Source organism: Leishmania infantum, chromosome 33 (genome assembly GCF_000002875.2).
Source record: "Leishmania infantum JPCM5 genome chromosome 33".
Classification (NCBI taxonomy): Eukaryota; Euglenozoa; class Kinetoplastea; order Trypanosomatida; family Trypanosomatidae; genus Leishmania; species Leishmania infantum.
Window position 1 is genome coordinate 940,174 of NC_009417.2, and position 17,690 is coordinate 957,863.

The window sequence follows — 17,690 nt, forward strand, 5'->3', positions numbered from 1 at the left end:
CACTTTGTGCTTGTGTGGTGGCTCTGCTCTGTTTCTGCCTCGCTCTGCTTGAAGGGGGAGGAGGGCGGCGAGAAAAGGCCGATCTTGTATTTGCGATCCGCGCCATACACCACAGCACTGCTCCCTCATCGCTTGGTGCACCTTTCGGGGCGATACGCTGCCTCGTCCTATCAGGAGATGGCGTCCCTGGGAGGGGTTGGGGCGACATGCGCGCTGTTGCTGTCTGTTGTGCTCTGCATATCCGCTGCTTTGAATGCCCACAGCCCGACTGCTCATCTTCCCTTGTGCCTGCGATCGTGACACACGCGCATGGCCCTTGTGTGCTAGTCGACCTCTCGATCACCGATGCTGCCGCGTAGGCATACCCCACACACCCCCGTACACACCAATACACTGTTCTCTGCCGCCCTCCCTACTTTCTCCGACCGCGGGAGTGGCTTGCAGACGCAAGCACTTTCCGGGCCAACTTGGCGATGACGCTTGTGTGCTCACAGGCAGAAAGGCTACCTGAGATTCGCAACCCACGTTATCCACACACATTTTGGGGGTACGATAGAGACTGATAGAACAGGCAACGAGTGAGGGGGCTGCCCTTCAGTTACAGCGCGGGGGGCACTTCACGGCGACACGCTTACCCACCTCAACCCATCCCCTGCCCCTACACGGGTGTTCGGCCGTGCATACCGTTGCTTCCTTGCCCCGGCCAACCTTAGCAGTCCAGCCCAACAAAAGAGGCCGCTAATAGAAGCCTTGGCAGAGGGGCAGGAAAAAAACCAAAGAAAGCATGGCGACAGCTTCCGGGGCGCCGGAGCCGTGGGAGCGCATCTCCACCTACTACGCGTCTACCCGAAAGAACATCAACGTCCTTGTCGCTCCAACGGCCGACGCGGCCGCAGCCTCCCTCAGCTTGACCTACCTCATGAAGGTGTTTCTGTTCCCCTTCCAGCTGCACCCCACTAGCTCGTATGACGAGCTGAAGTGGTTTATTGAGCAAACCAACTTTGCGCAGGACAGCGAGCGCGAGGATGACAGCAGCCTGCGCATCGACGACCTCTTCATCCTCGTGGGCCTCGGTGCACCCGTTTTGCTCGAGGACTACTTCGACTTCACGCGGCACATCGTCATCGTCTTGGACGCCTACCGCCCTTTTCACCTTGGCAATCTTCGCCGCGAGGACGGCGAACGCTGCATCATCTGGGGCAGAGACCGCATACAGGTTGAGGTGGATGACTTCTTTCGAAAGCAGCGCGCCGAGAAGGCGCAGCGGCGGCGGCGGCATCGCCGCCGCCAGGACATGAAGCGCCATGAGGGCCACGCGCGACGCCAGCGCACCGAGGACGGTGGGGAGCAGAACGCCGACGTCTACAGCGATGAGAGCAGCATCAGCACCAGCAGCGAGGAGGAAGAGAACGCGGACTCTGACGGTGACGAGGATGCCGACCTCTTTGATGGCGAGGACGATGACGCGACCCCGTCGCAGAGCCAGGATCGCGTGGACTGGCGCAGCGCACCTGGCGAGGTATCGGCGCACTTGGAGGCGCTGTACTACGCATGCTCTTGCGCCGGTCGCAGCAGTGCGGTGGAGGTGTACGACTTGTCAGTCATGTTGCACCGCTTCCACGACACGATTCTCTGGCACGCCGCCGTCGGCGTCTGCGATTTGTATCTGCGCCGTCTCGTCGACTACGCCACGTACCTGGTGGAGATGGCACCGCTGCACGAGGCTGTCTCGCTTCAGCAAAGCGTGCGACGCGGCATTCTTCGCGACCGCACCGACGAGGCCGTCAACAGCTATCACCGAGCGTCCACAAATAGCATGCAGCTGAACAATCGCGAGGAGGAGCAGCTCTACCTGCTGCGGCACTCCACTCTCTGGGACGCCATCTGGTACGATTCGCAAGTGGCGAGCGCGCTCGACCTGCATCACGTAGAGGACGGCCGCCCGCGACTGAGCCAGCTGCTTGCGAGTCGCTGTGGTGTGTCTATCGCAATGGCACAGCGACCCTGGCGCGAGGTGCCAACGGATGTGGGCAGCGAAGCGCTATGCCGCGTACAAGCAGAGCTGCAGAACTGGGTGAATTCTCAGGGCAACTCCATTGCGTACAGGAATCGCATACGGTGCATCTCTCGCAAGGTGGGCTACAGCACTGAGGTGTCCACGTTCGACGTGTGCAAGCTCTTTACCGCTGAGATGGCAGCGGTGCCGCCAGCGTCGGTGTACGTCATCGAGAGGCCCCCAGGGAAGGCCAGCCTTTCACCCGAGGAGGTGGCGGCGTTGGCACAGCGCAAGCTTGTCGAGTTTCAGCGGGGCCAGTTCTGGCGCGCAAGCGCTGTGCTGGACATAGACCCGAACGAAAAGCTGTTTCACGAAGCACTGGCGGGGGCGCTGTCGCTGCAGCAGGCTGTGGCCGACGCGACGGGCTCCATGATGCAGCCCGGCAACGTGCAGAGCAGCACGGGGATTCACTACGCGCTGCCATCGGACCCGGCCAAGACCTCACCGACGCTGGAGAGCTTCTGCACCATGCGGCGACTCTCCGTCCTTGCGGAGCGGCTCTTCTTCACGCTTTCCATGAGCCGCCGGCGTGACCGGCGTGCTTTGACGGCGTTGCGGCCTCTCATCCTCTCCTGCGCCTTGCCGCAGGCACGCCTAGCGGCCCTGCCCACGGCGAGCAGCGGCAGCGGAAGCGGTTTACCATCTGGACCCGGCAAGGATGCGTTGGCGCCTGCTGTGCACTGGAGTAGGGCCAGTGGGGCTGCGCCTTCAGCGTCTGCCGCCACTGCCGCTGGTGGCGTTTTCATTGGCGGCGGTGCACAGGTGGAGGACACGGCCGAGTACGTCGTCGTGCTAACCCACGGCGGTAACACGGGGGCTGGCATGACCCCACTCCTTCCCATGTACCGCTTTGCGCGGTGCATGCAAGATGAGCACTTCCACACGCCGCCGCGCCAGCTCTTTGTGGAGCGGAATGCGGTGCAGGTGCGCGGCCGCGAAAATACGACCTACCTGGCCGAGCGCATGCTGCTCCTGTCGTTGAAGACTACAATACCGCAGCACGAGTTCCGCAAGAGACGTGCGCCCGCGGTCGATGAGTACGATGACGACGATGTAGAGTGGGAGGCCGTGGAGGTGGTGGACTAGTCGAAGAAGAGCCTGCGCGACACTGGACTTGGGGCGGTTTCGTGGGTTCGCTTTCCTCGTGACTGGAAAAGGCTTTGACAAGGCCAGAGAAAAGAATAGGCAGTGCTGCTGGTTCGCCTCCCCCCCCCCCCACCTGCCCTCCTCCTCGCACCCCCGCGTCGACGAACTCGAGTGTGCATAGGGCGAATTTCGTGTAGATGATTCTATTCGCCGGCGGCCGTGCGGATTTCTCCTTTCACTTGGCATGCGCTTGATGTGTACGCGGTGCTCGTTTTCTTTTCATCTCATAGATGCTCCTATCTCCTTATCTTTTCCTTTACAGCGATGTGCTTTCTGTTGTTCTGGCGCAGCGTTGCATTGCTGGCTTTTCCACGCTTCCACGCATGTGTGTGCGCGCGTGTATGGGTGGGTGGCCATCAGCCGGCGGGTGTCTGTGGGCACCGGTATGCACGTGAATGGTCCAAACACGCTGCATCACGAAACAGCGCTGTACGAACGCGAGTAAACCAATAAAAGGCGATAGCAGCGACAACGAGGCAAGCGAAGAAGGGCAACTGCAACTGGGTCTCACCCTGCCAAGGTTTCTTTGATGTATGATGGTGCCCCCTTTTTTTGGCCTGCGTTTCTGCACCTTCTTCTGTTGCCTCGCTGCTATGCTGCTGTGACGTGCGGTGTCTGTTTCTTGTTCTCTCCATCCTGAGCAGTAGATAATGCTATATAACCCCTCTTCCCCTCCCTCACAAAGCAGTTTCGGTGCGCATGCGCAGACAAGTGCATATGTGCGACCCCGCCAGCACGGGGAAAGGAGGGAAAGAAGCAGTGGGCAAGGAACGCGCTAACTGCGGGAGGCGAGTGGCGGACTCGTCTTCCGCTTTTTTTTTGTCGCCTTCCAACGATGCGCCGAAGGAAGTCCTTTGTTGGGATCATTGAGTTACCCGTCATCTACAAACGGGGGCGGGTGTGTGGGTGTGTGGGCGGGAAGTTTGCAAAGAGAGACGTGCCCTCTCTTACGGTAGCCTGATGCTGTGCGCGGTGCACGTGCGCGAATTGCATCGTGCTCCACAGACCCGTTCCACTTGTCGTGCTTATCTCAGGGTGCCGTTGCCGGCTGCATCTCTCACAATTCGGCCTCTTTCTCTCTTCTCCCCCACCGCTTCGCATTCTTGTCTCTATGGGAAAGCGAAACACACACACACAGATAAAGGTGACGTGATATCCCTCACTTTCTCTTTTTCGGCATCGCGTGTGTGTCTACCGAAGCAGAAAATACGCGCATGTGAAGCAAGGCAACCATCACCTCACTCGTCTTATAGCCGCCAGCGCAACTCGCCTTTAACGTCGGCTCCTCTGTCGCGCTGTGCGGTTTCGGGACACTGTCGTGCGTGTATGGGTGCGTGTGGCACTCTCGCCTCTGTGCGCTGAGCGAATTTTTTTTTTCGGTTGCCCCTCTGATGGTGACTGAGCCACCTCATCTGCTGCTTGATCGCACACCAGCAATAGACACTAGGCAGACCGCTCGCCTCAGCGCATCGGTGATGCGTCTCTCACACACACACGCCCACCCACAACCACACACCAGAGAAGAGATAAAAGTACATTTTTATGCATAGACGGGAGCATAGAGCTACCACATTTCTTTTTTTTTTCTCCAAACTTCCTCATCACTGAGCGCCCGCTTGTTTCGAAAGCAGAGCTTGCGCGTGCGTACGCTTGCTTTCCTACATCGTAGTCTTTCCGGCATCTGACGCTTCGTTTTGTGCCTGCTACGACATCAGACTTCTGCACACCGACGAACTCGCTTCCCTTTCTCTCTCCCTGCGGTCGCATATCTATCCGGCAGCGGTGTCGCGCTGATGTCCGGCACGTTCCGCTGCCGCCATCACCATTTTCATTCTTGTCGAGTGTGCGCTACGAGCGTCAGCATCGCTTCCAACGCACGCCGCCGCGCCGCTGCAGAGAGACATGGAGGAGGCTCCCTCCACACCTCTGACACCCGCGCTTACCACCATCATTAGCGGTGTATTTTCGTCGGTCAAACGACCGTATCACTCGACGGACGACACGCTGCCATCTCCGCCACCGCCGCCCTTCTGTTCCCATGAAGCACAAGCTCTCTTCCGTTCCGCGCGATCCGTGACACCCTTGCTTCAGCGGTGGATGCTGTCGGAGAACACGGGCGAGGCTGAGTGGGGCGAGCACGCTAGCGACCCGAGGACGCTCGAAGCTGGAGGGCGATCGGCGCTTGGCTCTTGGGATGTCCAAGGCCCCTCTCAACATCGTCAAGCTGCAGTGCTAGCCTCGCCAGCTCCAGCGGATGACTCTATCGATGCTGCATTCTCCTCTACGCTGGCCGCTGCCGATGACAGGAAGGGCAGCCCGGGTGCACCACCGACTATCAGCGTGACTGCCCACAGTGCCTTGTCGCACACTTCCGCAGCTGCGCGCATGACGCGTGAGAGAGAAGAGGCGGTATCATCGCAGCTGTCGCAGTCTCTTCCGACGTGTGCGGTGCCCCCTTCGAGAGAGGCCCGGCCGAAGCCGTCTGATTTGCTGCGGAGTCCCGCGGTCAAGGCGCCGCCTTCCCCAGCAAAGACTGCATCGAGCCCGACCTCGGGTAGCGCGTCACCGGCGACGAAATCCACCAGCAGCGCCGATCGGGCGACCCGGTCAACAGCGACGCTGAATGCCCCGGTGGAGTTTCCGCAGCTGCAGCCGCAGCAGGCAGAGGAGGCGACCACTTCACACCTTGCTCTACGCGAGGGGGCTTGGATGGAAAATGAGGAGCTGCGGCAACAGCTGGGGGCGCTTCTGCGAATCCAAGAGGAGCTGGCGCGCCGATACCAGCAGCGTGAGGCAGCGTCTGCACGTGTTGAGGAGCGCCACGCATCGGAAAAAAAGCTACTTGCACTGGAAAAGGAGCAGGCTCTCGCGCAGCTCAGCCAGGTGTACGAGGAGCAGCTGCAGATGCTGCGGAATGCCGAGATGTCGGCGCAGTCGAATGCTGACGCCTTGGCTGCGGAGGTGGTCACTCTGCGGAGGGAACTGTCGGAGGTCCAAGAAGAGCTGCGGAAGTCATTGGAGCAGCAGTTGGAGTGCCAGCGCCAGTCAGATGAGGCGATAATCGCGCAGGCAAGAATATCAGCAGATTGCGAGACTTTTCGAACAGCAGCAGCTGGCGTGAAACCTGAGCGCGCAGCCGAAGTCACTGCTCAGCTAGCGGAGCTGCAAAGGAAGCTGTGGATCACCGAGGAGCGTGCTGCCGCCGCCGAGCTTGCGCTCCAATCACTCTGCTCTCAGCTAACTGCCGCCGCGGAGACCACGCTAGCGGTTGCAGGCGCTGACGCACAGGTAGGACACACGCTTGGCCGAGATGTGACTGCAGACGCAAAGGCTGTGCACTGCTTGTCTACTTCAGAATTCTTCAGCAAAGGTGCACAGGCAACGGCAGCACCGGTTCTTTTTGACGAGGCTGCGGTGCTGAATGCAGTGCTTTCATCCATGCAGGACATTGGCGTGAGCGCTGCTTTCTCCTCCCCGCTGCGGGCGTCCTCGACGACGGGCGGAGAAGACGTGGCTGAGCTGTCGCGCTCAGGCTCCAATGGCACTTCGATGCTCGAAACTCCCTTTTCACAGCACCAGCTCACTAAACCCGTTTTGCCGCCATCTGCTGACGCGTGCGGCGCTCCCATACGGGCTCGTCTATCAAACGCCGGGCTCTTGCGCTGTCGTCAGCATCGACAGCTGCTGCAAGTCGTGCTGGCACGCGTGTCGGATGGGTACCAGCGAGTCGCACGAGAGGCCGCAGCAGATGCGCGCGCAGCCAAGGCGGAGCACGTTCTTTCCAATGAAGTCAAGGAGCTGCGCGCACGACTCGAGCAATCTCAGCAGCTGCTGCTGTCGCACGAGCGCGGCCGACAAGACGAAGACTCACGCACTCATGGAAGGGACGTTGCAGGATGCCAGACGACACAATCCATCCTGCAACGCCGCTCTTCTGTCGGCGTAGTCACGGATGCGGTGGACGCGTTCAGCGTCAAGGCACCCGAAGCTGCTGCCGCTGCGGCATTGAAGCATGGGGGAGCAGTAGAGAAGGCCGCGTATGACGAGGCTCTTGCTGAGGCACAGCGACAACTCCGCCACGAGCGCAGCTACATTTGCCGGCTACAAAAGGAGGTGCAGTCTTTGCGCAGCTCCAGCTGCGCGACAACCGTGCTTGAGAGCCTCACAAATACAGTGCAGAACATGCGTGTGGCTGTGTGCCGGTTGGTACGGGACGCCGTCGCCGATGTGCAGCGGATCTTCGAGCAGGAGCCGCAGCGGCTCCAGGCAGCAGCGACCGACGTTCGTGGCTGCGCGAGCGAGACGGTATGGCGAGATGACGCAGGGCAGGTCCTTTGCGGACGATGGCGCGCCATGCATGAAGAAGGTAGGCATCACTTGAACAACAGTTTGCCTGCTCGCGAGACGGACCATGTGCACTTCGCGGCGACCGCACTGCTTTCTCCCCCCCTGCTCGATTTCGCTTTTGTGCGCGCTGTTCACAAGTCCATCTTGCGCGCGGAGGCTTATGTTCAGCAGGTCAGCGCCACACTCCTGAGGGACTACCAGCGAGTTTTCTCCGATGCACACGCCTTGTTGGGCACCCACAAACAGGACCAAGATACGGCCTACACGACCTGCGCCCCTCCTCGTTCCCAATGGATGTCATTCTCCGCAAGGGACACTGTGCACAACTCATTGAGCGGAGCTCATGGGGCTTATCGGGAGGTGCCGTTGAAGCGGCTTGCCGAGGGAAGCGGCACTTCTTTTGGCGTTGATTCGCCCTCACCGTCGCCATCGACTGCTTTTTCCGGAGCCACCAGGAAACGAACCGCACAACAGCAGAGAGTGTACGCGGAGATGCGTGATCTTCTCCAGCGATCAGCGCCTTCCCACGACGGCATGACAGCATTTGCAGCGTCACCCTTGCATCACTCGCCTGATGGGTCTCGTTGGTTGTCAGGAACTGGACCACTGCAGGCTTGCCCATCGGGCATGAACGTCTCTCCTACTTCTCAGCCATCCCCCTACGTCGCTGCCTATGTCACCAAGCCCGCCGAGCTCCGCCGAGCAGCTTCATCTTGCATGCCACTCGACTCGGCAGCAAAGTCGGTGGCCGGCTCTGCGGATGCGCGGCTAGGCTTTGCGCACTTGGCAGAAGCGACGCAGGAACTGCGCAATGTGGGGCGGGTGCTGGACAATATCCGAGACGCAGAGGAGACACGCGAGGCACGGCGACAGCAGCGTCTGCAGGATTGGCAGGACGCCATCGTGGAGGCGGTGGACGGCGTGCGGGAGCGAATCGAAGATGCTTTGACGCTTCTGCGGCGTCCCGGGGCGGGGGCAGGGACTTTTGCGTGCGACACGATGAGCCATGCGAAAGACGCCCACGTTGCGTCCGCACTGAGGGCCGCGTCTGCTGATATCGGCACTGATCCCGCAGACGACGAACTAGAGCGAGCACGGCAGGGACAAAACGCGCAGCTATCAGCCAGTCATGAGATGAGCCCATTCGTGCCACACCGCGGGCCATCGCGTCTCTCCGAGGTGCTGTCCGGAAAGATGCGCTTAAAGGCGGACGGCGGCACTCTTCTCTCCGCTTGAGCATGCTTGCGCGCGTGTGCCTGTGAGGCCAGGCGCGCACTTTTTTCGAGTGGCGAGGTGAACAGGAAAAAAAAACGAGGAGCAGCGGCAACGGCAGCTGTGTTTTGCATCTTTGCTTGTGTGCCACCTCTGCTCAGCGAGAGCCCTCTTCCTCCTGCCTCATCAGCGCTCCTTTCACGGCGTTCTCCCATCCTTTTCGTGCACGCGCTGCTCTCCAAATGCAATCTTTACCACTGTTTTTGTTTTTCTTCGCTGCGCGGGCATACTCCCGCCCTCGCCCGCCCTCTCTTTTCGGCTTCGTCCGTTGCAGCATGCCCGTGAACGGCTCCCGTCTCTCTTTTCTCGTGCCCTTTCGCGTGTTGTGCGCCGCCCATCTCTTTGCGCCTTCTCCTTTCTCAGAGAAGACCAACAACGCCGCTCGCACCTCTCTGGTGCCCCCCGTGGATGCACGAGGGAGCATGAAAGCCCCCCTAGCTTCGCTTTTCCCGTAGCCTTGTTGCCCAGTCGATGCAGACGCGAGCCGACCGGATCTCTTCGCTCGCACAAATCCTTTGCGCACCACCGTACATCCTCGCTTACTCGTCTTCTTCCATTTGGTTCATCTCTTTCTCCCACAAAACAACCCCCACCCTTCCCCGCACCCACACACCCACACACACGAAACACGGATGTGAACCGGGGCACTCACGCCTTCCCTCCACCCATACCTTCCCCTTCCCAAATCCACGCGCATGCATGGGCGTGGCTCTGTTTTTCTTACGCACCACTCCCCGCCTTACCCCTATCATCACTTGCGCATCCTTACACCTGTCCCGCCTCCCGTCCTCGTACGGTCGCTACCTACGATGACACGACCGTCCTGGTCGCGGTGCTTCTTCTCGCAGCCTCTTTCCCCTTGCTGTGCCCCACGCCTAACGCAAGCGAACCTTCGTCCTCCGTCGCTCCACCCTTCCCCCTTTTTTCCCCCACCCCCTCACGTGCTGCTCTCGTCCGAGACAAGCGTGTCGGTGTGTCCCCCATCAAAAGTGCTTGTTTAACAGCTTCGTCTGCTGTCCCTTGTCGCACTTCTCGTGCTTTTTCTGTTTAATTCCCTCCCTTTTTAATTTTTCTTTTATATTTTCACGTTGCTGCCATCCGTGTGCGCTCCTCCGCCGACATATCCGCGTGGATAGTGAGCACAACCGAAAGCACCAACCAAAAAAAAAACATCATCGTCCAGAACGAAAACGTATCTGGCCACCACCTCGCATCGCTATTATGCTTCGCCGTAACTTCTGGCGCCTCGTCGGCCTCAACAAGGTACAGTCCTTGGAGGAGGCCGTCGCGGACATGACGGACGGCATCTCTGTCGCGGTCGGCGGATTTGGCTGCAGTGGTGTGCCGGACGCTGTCATCAGCGCCATGTGCAAAAAGGGTGTAAAGGAGATGATTCTCTACACGGACTCGGCGGGTATCGACGGCTTTGGTCTCGCCCGTCTCATCGAGACGAAGCAGGTGCGCCGCATGTGCTGTTCGTTTGTGGGCATGAACAAGATCTTTAAGAGGCGCTACCTCGAGGGCGACGTTGAGCTGGAGTTTGTGCCGCAAGGAACACTGGCGGAGCGCATGCGTGCCGGCGGCGCGGGCATCCCTGCCTTCTACACGGCGACGGCGTACGGCACGCAGCGTCAGACAGGAGGGCAGATTATCCGGTACGACAAGAACGGCGTGCCGTGTGTCATCTCGGAGCCGAAGGAGACGCGGCAGTTCGGGAATCGGTGGTACGTTCTGGAGAAGACGATCCGGCCGGATTACGCGATTGTGAAGGCGCTGAAGGCGGACAAGAGCGGCAACCTTGTGTTCCGCGGGACTGCGCGCAACTTCAACATCCCCGCTGCGCAGTGTGGGCGGCGCGTGATCGCGGAAGTGGAGCAGGTAGTAGAGAACGGCGAAATCCACCCGGACGACGTGCACTTGCCTGGCGTGTACGTGCACCGCGTTGTGCAGGCGTCGTACGAGGTGCCCATCGAGAAGCGAACGGTGTCCGGTAGCGGCGCAGAGCCGAGCAGCGTGAACCCGAACGACGACCGCCAGAAGATCGCGCGGCGGGCGGCGCTGGAGTTTGCAGACGGCATGTATGCGAACCTCGGCATCGGCATCCCGACGGAGGCGGCGAACTATATGCCCGCCGGCGTGACGGTGACGCTGCATTCTGAGAACGGGCTGTTGGGCATGGGCCCGTTCCCGACAGCGGACAAGGTGAGCGCCGACTGGATCAATGCCGGAAAGCAGACGATCTCCTTCCTGCCGGGAGCAGCGTGCTTCGACAGCGCGACGTCGTTCGCGATGATTCGCGGCGGCCACATGAACCTGACGATGCTGGGTGCGCTTGAGGTTTCGTCGAACGGCGACCTCGCGAACTGGGGTATCCCCGGCAAGCTCGTCAACGGCCCTGGTGGTGCGATGGACCTCGTCGCGAGCGGCTCTCGCGTGGTGGTGACGATGTCACACTGCAACAAGAGAGGCGACTCGAAGCTTGTGGAGAGGTGTTCGCTGCCCGTGACGGGCCTGCATTGCGTGACCCGCATCATCACGGAAAAAGCCGTGTTTGACGTGATCGACAAACATCTCGTGCTGAAGGAGGTCGCGGAGGGTCTGACAGTGGACGACATCAAGAAGTGCACTGCTGCTCACTTCGAAGTGGACAAGGTGAAACCGATAGCATACGCAGCCCCCGTATCCGGCTAAACGGGTGGGCCATGCGTATCTCGCGGCCTGACGGTGCTGATCGTATCATGGATGACCCTAGAGCGGGAGGCCCTTTTCACCTCGAAGCTGCGAGGCGCCTCTGACTGCTCTCGATGCCTATTTAAGCATTCTATATATTCTCCGACGCCGCGGAGCATACCTTGAAGCCTCCTCTGCGAGCGTAGCGAACGTCTGGTGAAGGCGCCGGTGACCGGTATGTGCTGGCTCGTCGGTGCATATACAATTCTTCACTGTGAGAGCTGCAGAAGAGAGCGGCCCCCTTTCTTTTTTTTTTTTGTCATATACGTATATATATATGTATATATATATATGTATGTATACTCTCGGGAGCGTCGTCAGCCCCCTTCGCTTGTCGTCGTCTGCGCCAACGCTCGCACTTTTCCTTCGACGCTTCGTCGAGGACTAGCACATGCGCACAGCACCCCTATCTGCGTTTTGCTCCCTCTCTTTTCTCGTTTTTCTCCTCCGCGGATGACGGGGACGACACCCCTCAGTGCGTGGCACCACAAGGGCCAGTGCACCCTCACTCTCTGTGGGGAAGCCATGCAGCCCCCCCCCCCCTCCACAGTATCCCTGTCAAGTGCCGAACGCCGCGCTTCCGGTGGCGACACGGTCAAGCACCCACGGTGTGAGGGGGTCAGAGCGGTGCATCGCCACGGGCATGCCGGCGGTCAGGTCGTGGATCGGCGTTGCGTTGGAGCGACCTGCGGCAGCGAACACGTGTGTACCGCGCATATAGCATGGCAGCGTGAATCGAGCTCATCCCGCCTGGCCCTCACGCTGCCTACAGAGGTGGAGAGAGGGGGGGAGCCCGAGTGCCACCCCGAGGGGGATGCATCGAATGGCGAGCGGCATAGCGGCCGCGGCTGTGAGGCGACCTGAAGAGCGCGTGTGGGTGGGTGTGGTGTGTGAGGCAGGGGCCGTGCTCCGATGAATGCGCCGGCGCATTGCTGTACCGTGCGCGCCTGCGGCTGCGTGGCACCACGCGATGGGGAGGGAGGGGGGCTGCGGCGTGGCCGCGCGTGTGCAGAGTGATGTGTAACTAATTCTTAAGAGGTGATGCGAAGACGTCAGCAACTCTCTTCCCTCCTCCCTTTCTTAAACCTGTTTCCCTCTCCGCGCTTCCTTCCGTCTTCTATTATTGCGTTTGGCTGCGTTGATGCACAGTGCATCCATCAACACACTACCTACGGTGGAAAAAGACGAACTCGAAACCAGCAGGGGAAGTGGTGTGTGCTGTCTGCGGTGTAGGGCTGCTAGGTGCCCATTCGCCTGTGAGAGGGACAGCTGGTGGTTGTGTGTTGGCGCGCAGCACCGCTGCATGGGCCGGACGCGTATACAGACGAGCGTTTTGCTTCGCAGCTCGCAGAAGGTCAGGCGAATGCTGCAGCAGGAGGGCGGGAGGGGCACGCTGGGCTTTGCCCGCTTCCTTCCCGCCGCCCTCCCACACCACTTCTCGCCGACGGCTCTCGCCTTCTCTGCAGTTTGCACTCGATGCTCTGCTGCGCGCCTTTCCACCTTCCTCTCCTCTCCTCTCTGCCCCCTCTCCCCTCTGTCGTACACGCTGCTCTCTTGTCAGGTGCCAGCACAAGCACACGCGCACGGTAAGACCGCCGCTGTGGCCCAGGGCCGCTCCCTTTGCCCCCTTCTCGGGATTTTGTATATTACCGTCTCTCTCTTTCTCGTTTTCCGTGTCGCCAGCGCAGCGCGGTGGACGATGGAGAGCAACGACCACACGACGGACCTGGCGTCACACGCGCCAGGGGTGGAGGCCGCCCCCATCGCTGAACCCACACCGCCACTGACCGGTCTGGCGGAAGGCGCAGTTGTCATGGAGGGCGCATCGCATCCGAAGATGGCCGCTGCCGAACAGAGCGAGGCGACAGCGACGGAGTCGCCGCCCTCTCCTCACTCAACAGGCGAGGCCAAGACGCAGAACGCTCTGGCGGCACTGATGAGCGTGCTCGACAGCGATGAGGAGACTGCGAGGCGCGGCAGCATCTCTCTGCGCTCCCTGCAGAAGATGTGCATGCGCGTTCCGCAGCTCTCCAACGAGCTTACTCGGCCGCAGCGTTTCCAGCTGTACTGCCTGCTTCTTCTCGAGGACAGTGATGACCCGGCGGTGCCGGGCGGGGTAGCTGGGCAGGAGGACTGGACGACGTACACAAAACGGGCACTGGAGACACACGTGCACGTGGCCAAGCAGGCCGCTGCTCTCTTCCCCACCGCCCTCCACATCACCACCGACGAACTCGCCGGCCTCTTCTACCGCCTGGGCGCCGACGCGACCTTTTACTTCAATCCGGTGATGATGGAGGTCATCCTGTGCGTAACGTACGTGGTGGCCGGCAGCCGTTCTACTGACAAGAATATGCTGCTGCGCACTCTCTATCGAATGCTGTGCGTGCTGCAGAAGGATTTCATTGCGTCAGCGGCTTCTCACCTCTACGAGCCTGCGACGACGTCTTTGCTGCGCTTGATGCTGCAGTTCTACGACCCTCAACTCGCCACCCACATGGACCAGCAGCAGGTGAACATCGGCACGTACTTGTTCGACTGGTCGCGGCGCCTGCTGGTTCTGCAGTCGGACTACGACACAGCGCTGAAGGTGCTGGACTGGGTGCTCATCCTGGGCGACCCCGTCATGGTCCCCTACGTGGCACACGCCTACCTCATCACCCACCGTCGGTCGCTCATGCTATTGAGCACAAAGCAGGCGCTGACGCAGCATCTCGACAAGATGAAGTTCACGCTACCAGCGTGCAAGGCAGACGCGATCGACCCCGAGCTGGTGGACGGCCGCGCAACCGCCCCGACACCTGTGTGGGGCGGCAAGTCCCTGCTGCAAAACGCCGATCTGCTCTACCGTGTCACACCGCTGTCGACACAGCGCATGCTGGCCTTCTGCCTCTATCCGGATGTCGGTGTGCTGAACAAGACGCCGAAGGAGCTGCAGGAGTACTACGCCAAGACGCCAAGCCTACCGCTGGAGCGGTCCGACATCGCCTCCGCGTTTGCGAAGCGCGGCGCAGCGGCACAGGGCGGCGGAGACGCGCTCCCCTCGCACGAGTACATAATTGTCGACTGCCGTTCACGGGAGAGCTTCGAGTATGTGCGGCTGCCCACGGCCGTCCACGTAGGGGATGTGCTGAGCTACCGCCACGAGGACCTCGCGGAGGCGCTGCGGCGGCTCGAGTCCTGCCGCGGGCACCCCCTTGCCCTCTTTGGCACCGGGCGGCCGATCGTGGAGGAGACGAACTTGCTGAAGGTCTTTGCGCTTTACCTCGTCAACCGACAGGCGTTCCCGTTCGTGTGCATCGTGCCAGGCGGCTTCAAGACGACGATTCCGCTGATCCGCAATCGCATCATTGACGCTATCATGAGCCCCGCTGCTGCAGCGGCGCTCGAAAACGCGACAGGCAAGTGGGGTATCTCTAGAATCGACTGGGGCCAGCAGGCGTCGAAAACGGCGCACACGATCTCTGCCGCTCTCAACGAGGTGTCGGGCTATCTCGCGCAGGTGGAAGGGGCTGAGGTGCAGCAGAAGGCCCAGGAGCTGGGTACGAAGGCGAAGGAGGGCGTGGCGGCGGCCGGCTCGTGGGGCTGGGGGATGATGAAGCGCGTCCGCGAGAGCCTCAGTGAAACCAGCGAGCAGGCCCTGACAGCGCTGTCCTCCGTGAGCGGCAAAATCGCGGCAGCTCAGATAACGACGACCGCCATCAGCGGTTCAGCCCCCTCTTCTGCAGCCGAGACTGGGCCCTCCTCTGCCACCGCTCCCTCCGGAGCGTCGAAAAGCTCCACGAGTGGCCAAGCGGTCATACCCACAGCCATAGCTCATCCTACCGCCGTGCGACCATCGCAGCAGCCGCAGCAGGTTTTCTCGCTTGGCGAGGACTGCGAAGAAGAGGATCTAGACCTCATCACGTCCATTCCGGCTAGGCCGCTGCGCGGCACGGTGGTGCCGGAGCCGGCACCGGTGGCGGCCGAGATGGCTCTTTCAGCCCCTGCAGCGGCGTCCTCGGCGGCCGTTGTCTCCGCTCCCGAACGGCGGCACTTGACTGCACCCGCATCGTCACCTGCCGTGACGGTGGCGGCGGCGTCACTGGAGCCAGTGCCGCCTCCGACGTCCTCGGCTGCTCCAGTGGCAGCCACGGCGGCGCGCGGGGCGTCTGCACCCCAAATCGCCGCGGACCTCGACGCCGAGTTCGATGAGCTCTTCGGTGACCTGACCGTGACGCCTGCAGCGGCGTCGCGTGTGGCGGGCCTCTCCGCCGCCGAAGCCGACGGGCTCCCTTGACCAGCATGCCCTCGTCGACCCTTGAGGCGCTGCATCAGTGGTGCGGTTTGGCTGCGTTGTTGCTGATGTATGTTTGTGGGGTGTGTACGTGTGTCGGGGATTCTGTTGTGTTCGTTTCAGCGAGCCCATTCTCTGGCGTACAGCAGGGAGTAGAGCACCACTCTATACGGCCTGTGGCAGGCCGTATAGAGTGGAGTTTCTCGGAGTTTGTGCGGTGGAATGAACGTGGTGACGAGAAGGCGCTCTCTTTGTTTTCGGGTTGCCTTCCTTGTAATTCTCGCGCGAATGCTGTGAATGATTTGTTTTTGATCACCCTAAATGTGTAGGGGCCGGCCAGTGGGCGAGCGTCTGTGGGTATCGTGGGCGTGTCCTCTTGGTAGGTGGGCGCCCCAGCAGGCCCGTGTCTTTTGCCCGCTTGCGAGAGTGTTCCCCGCAGATGCGTGCACCATTATTGCTTTTAGAGGCTGAGGACCAGAAAATGCTGCAGCACACTGTGCTTTTTTTTTTCCTTTTCGGCCTTTGAAGTGGATCCTCACGAGAGCGCATGCACAGGTGTTGACGCGCGCACGCGCACGTATATCTAGATACCCGTCTGAGCGCCTCCGGCTCACGTCGCCCCGCGCACTACCCCCAACGTTCCCAGGCAAAGATGTAGACTTTGCGCTGTCAGGCTTTACGTGGATGGTGCAGCCACCTTTCGGCCCACCTGACGTGCTTTCCCCTTGTCCTCTTTATATATACATACATGTGTGTGCGTGTGTGCTTATACATGGTTAGCGAATCGACACAGGCGCTCGTTCCGTTGACTGTGTTGCTCTTTTTTGTGTTTCATCGCTGTGATTGTCTTGTCGAGCCATTATCACGCTCCTTGCGCCCACGCCCTTCAACGGCTTGCTCCATCTCTTGCACCCACTCTCTGTGTGCTGGCGTGCCGGTCGGTGTGTCTCGGGGAGGGGCGGGGTGGGGGTGGAAGAAGCACTGCAGCAATGAATAGCATGGCTGGACAGCTGCAGTTGTAAAGCAGATGGAGGAGAGGCAGAGCGCTCACGTAGATCCACCGAGCCAGTGGCAAGCTGTCGATGAAACCTCGCTGTGCATGTGCTGTGGAGAAGAAGAGAAATCGAAAACAGCACTGGAAACTTTTACGCGCACACACGGATGTGTTGAAGGGGTTTGGCGCCATAGGGGAAATACGTCGTGCTTGTCCCACAGTGGTGAGTCAACGGATGTGGGTGTCGGTCGGCCAGTCAGCAGCATCCGCAGCGAAGTTGATGCCACAAGCAGACATTCACGCCGTAATGTGGAAACCGGGAGTAGCGTAGCTCATCCAGGATACGCCCCTCTGTCGTCTCTGCCGCGCATCATCCGCGCCCCAACACACACGCAGAGTGGGGAAGCCACTCCTTTGTTTCGCTGCTTTGTTGAGCTACCGGGAACAGGAGAAGGGAGAAGCGGCACACCGGAGTCACCTCCTCGTACGCCGCTGCGCTTTTTGTGCGTGCGCGGGCGGCATTCAGGACATCCAGTCTGCTCGATGTCCTCGACGGGGTTTTCACTGAATTAGTGTTGCCCTCTCTCGTTTCGCGCACGCAGCCGCGTCCCATCGACATGCTTCGTTCTCCCTGCCACTTCAAACCGAGATCATAACGCCGCTTTCTCTCCTCGTTCTCTGTCAGCGCTCCCGCCCCCACCCCTTTCTCGCTTCTTCTCTCGTTGATAAGTTTCTGCTTTCCCGCTGGCAAGGCGGGCTGGGCTTGTACCCGAAAGGCACTACGGCAGGCACGACGCTTCCTGTTCGTGTTTTGGCCGCGCGTGCGCCGCTCGCTCTCTCTCTCTCTGTCTGCACACACACGTTTCTGC

General features: G+C 60.6%; 4 protein-coding genes across 4 annotated transcripts; all 4 read left to right on the top strand.

Annotated features, from left to right (window-relative positions):
• Nucleotides 1-784: 784 nt before the first annotated feature.
• LINJ_33_2450 (putative cell division cycle 45 (CDC45)) lies at nt 785-3,142 on the top strand (the record flags this gene model as incomplete). The annotated part of the gene is made up of 1 exon (XM_003392703.1): nt 785-3,142. One exon carries the CDS (start codon nt 785-787, stop codon nt 3,140-3,142), a length of 2,358 nt encoding a protein of 785 aa, XP_003392751.1.
• Nucleotides 3,143-5,587: 2,445 nt separating this feature from the next.
• On the top strand, nt 5,588-8,785 carry LINJ_33_2460 (hypothetical protein, unknown function; the record flags this gene model as incomplete). Its single annotated transcript, XM_003392704.1, has 1 exon — nt 5,588-8,785. The coding sequence occupies one exon, from the start codon at nt 5,588-5,590 to the stop codon at nt 8,783-8,785; it is 3,198 nt and encodes a 1,065-aa protein (XP_003392752.1).
• A 1,257-nt stretch (nt 8,786-10,042) lies between these two features.
• Nucleotides 10,043-11,512, top strand: LINJ_33_2470 (putative succinyl-coA:3-ketoacid-coenzyme A transferase,mitochondrial precursor; the record flags this gene model as incomplete). Its single annotated transcript, XM_003392705.1, has 1 exon — nt 10,043-11,512. The coding sequence occupies one exon, from the start codon at nt 10,043-10,045 to the stop codon at nt 11,510-11,512; it is 1,470 nt and encodes a 489-aa protein (XP_003392753.1).
• Nucleotides 11,513-13,250: 1,738 nt separating this feature from the next.
• LINJ_33_2480 (conserved hypothetical protein) lies at nt 13,251-15,830 on the top strand (the record flags this gene model as incomplete). The annotated part of the gene is made up of 1 exon (XM_003392706.1): nt 13,251-15,830. The coding sequence occupies one exon, from the start codon at nt 13,251-13,253 to the stop codon at nt 15,828-15,830; it is 2,580 nt and encodes an 859-aa protein (XP_003392754.1).
• Nucleotides 15,831-17,690: the final 1,860 nt, after the last annotated feature.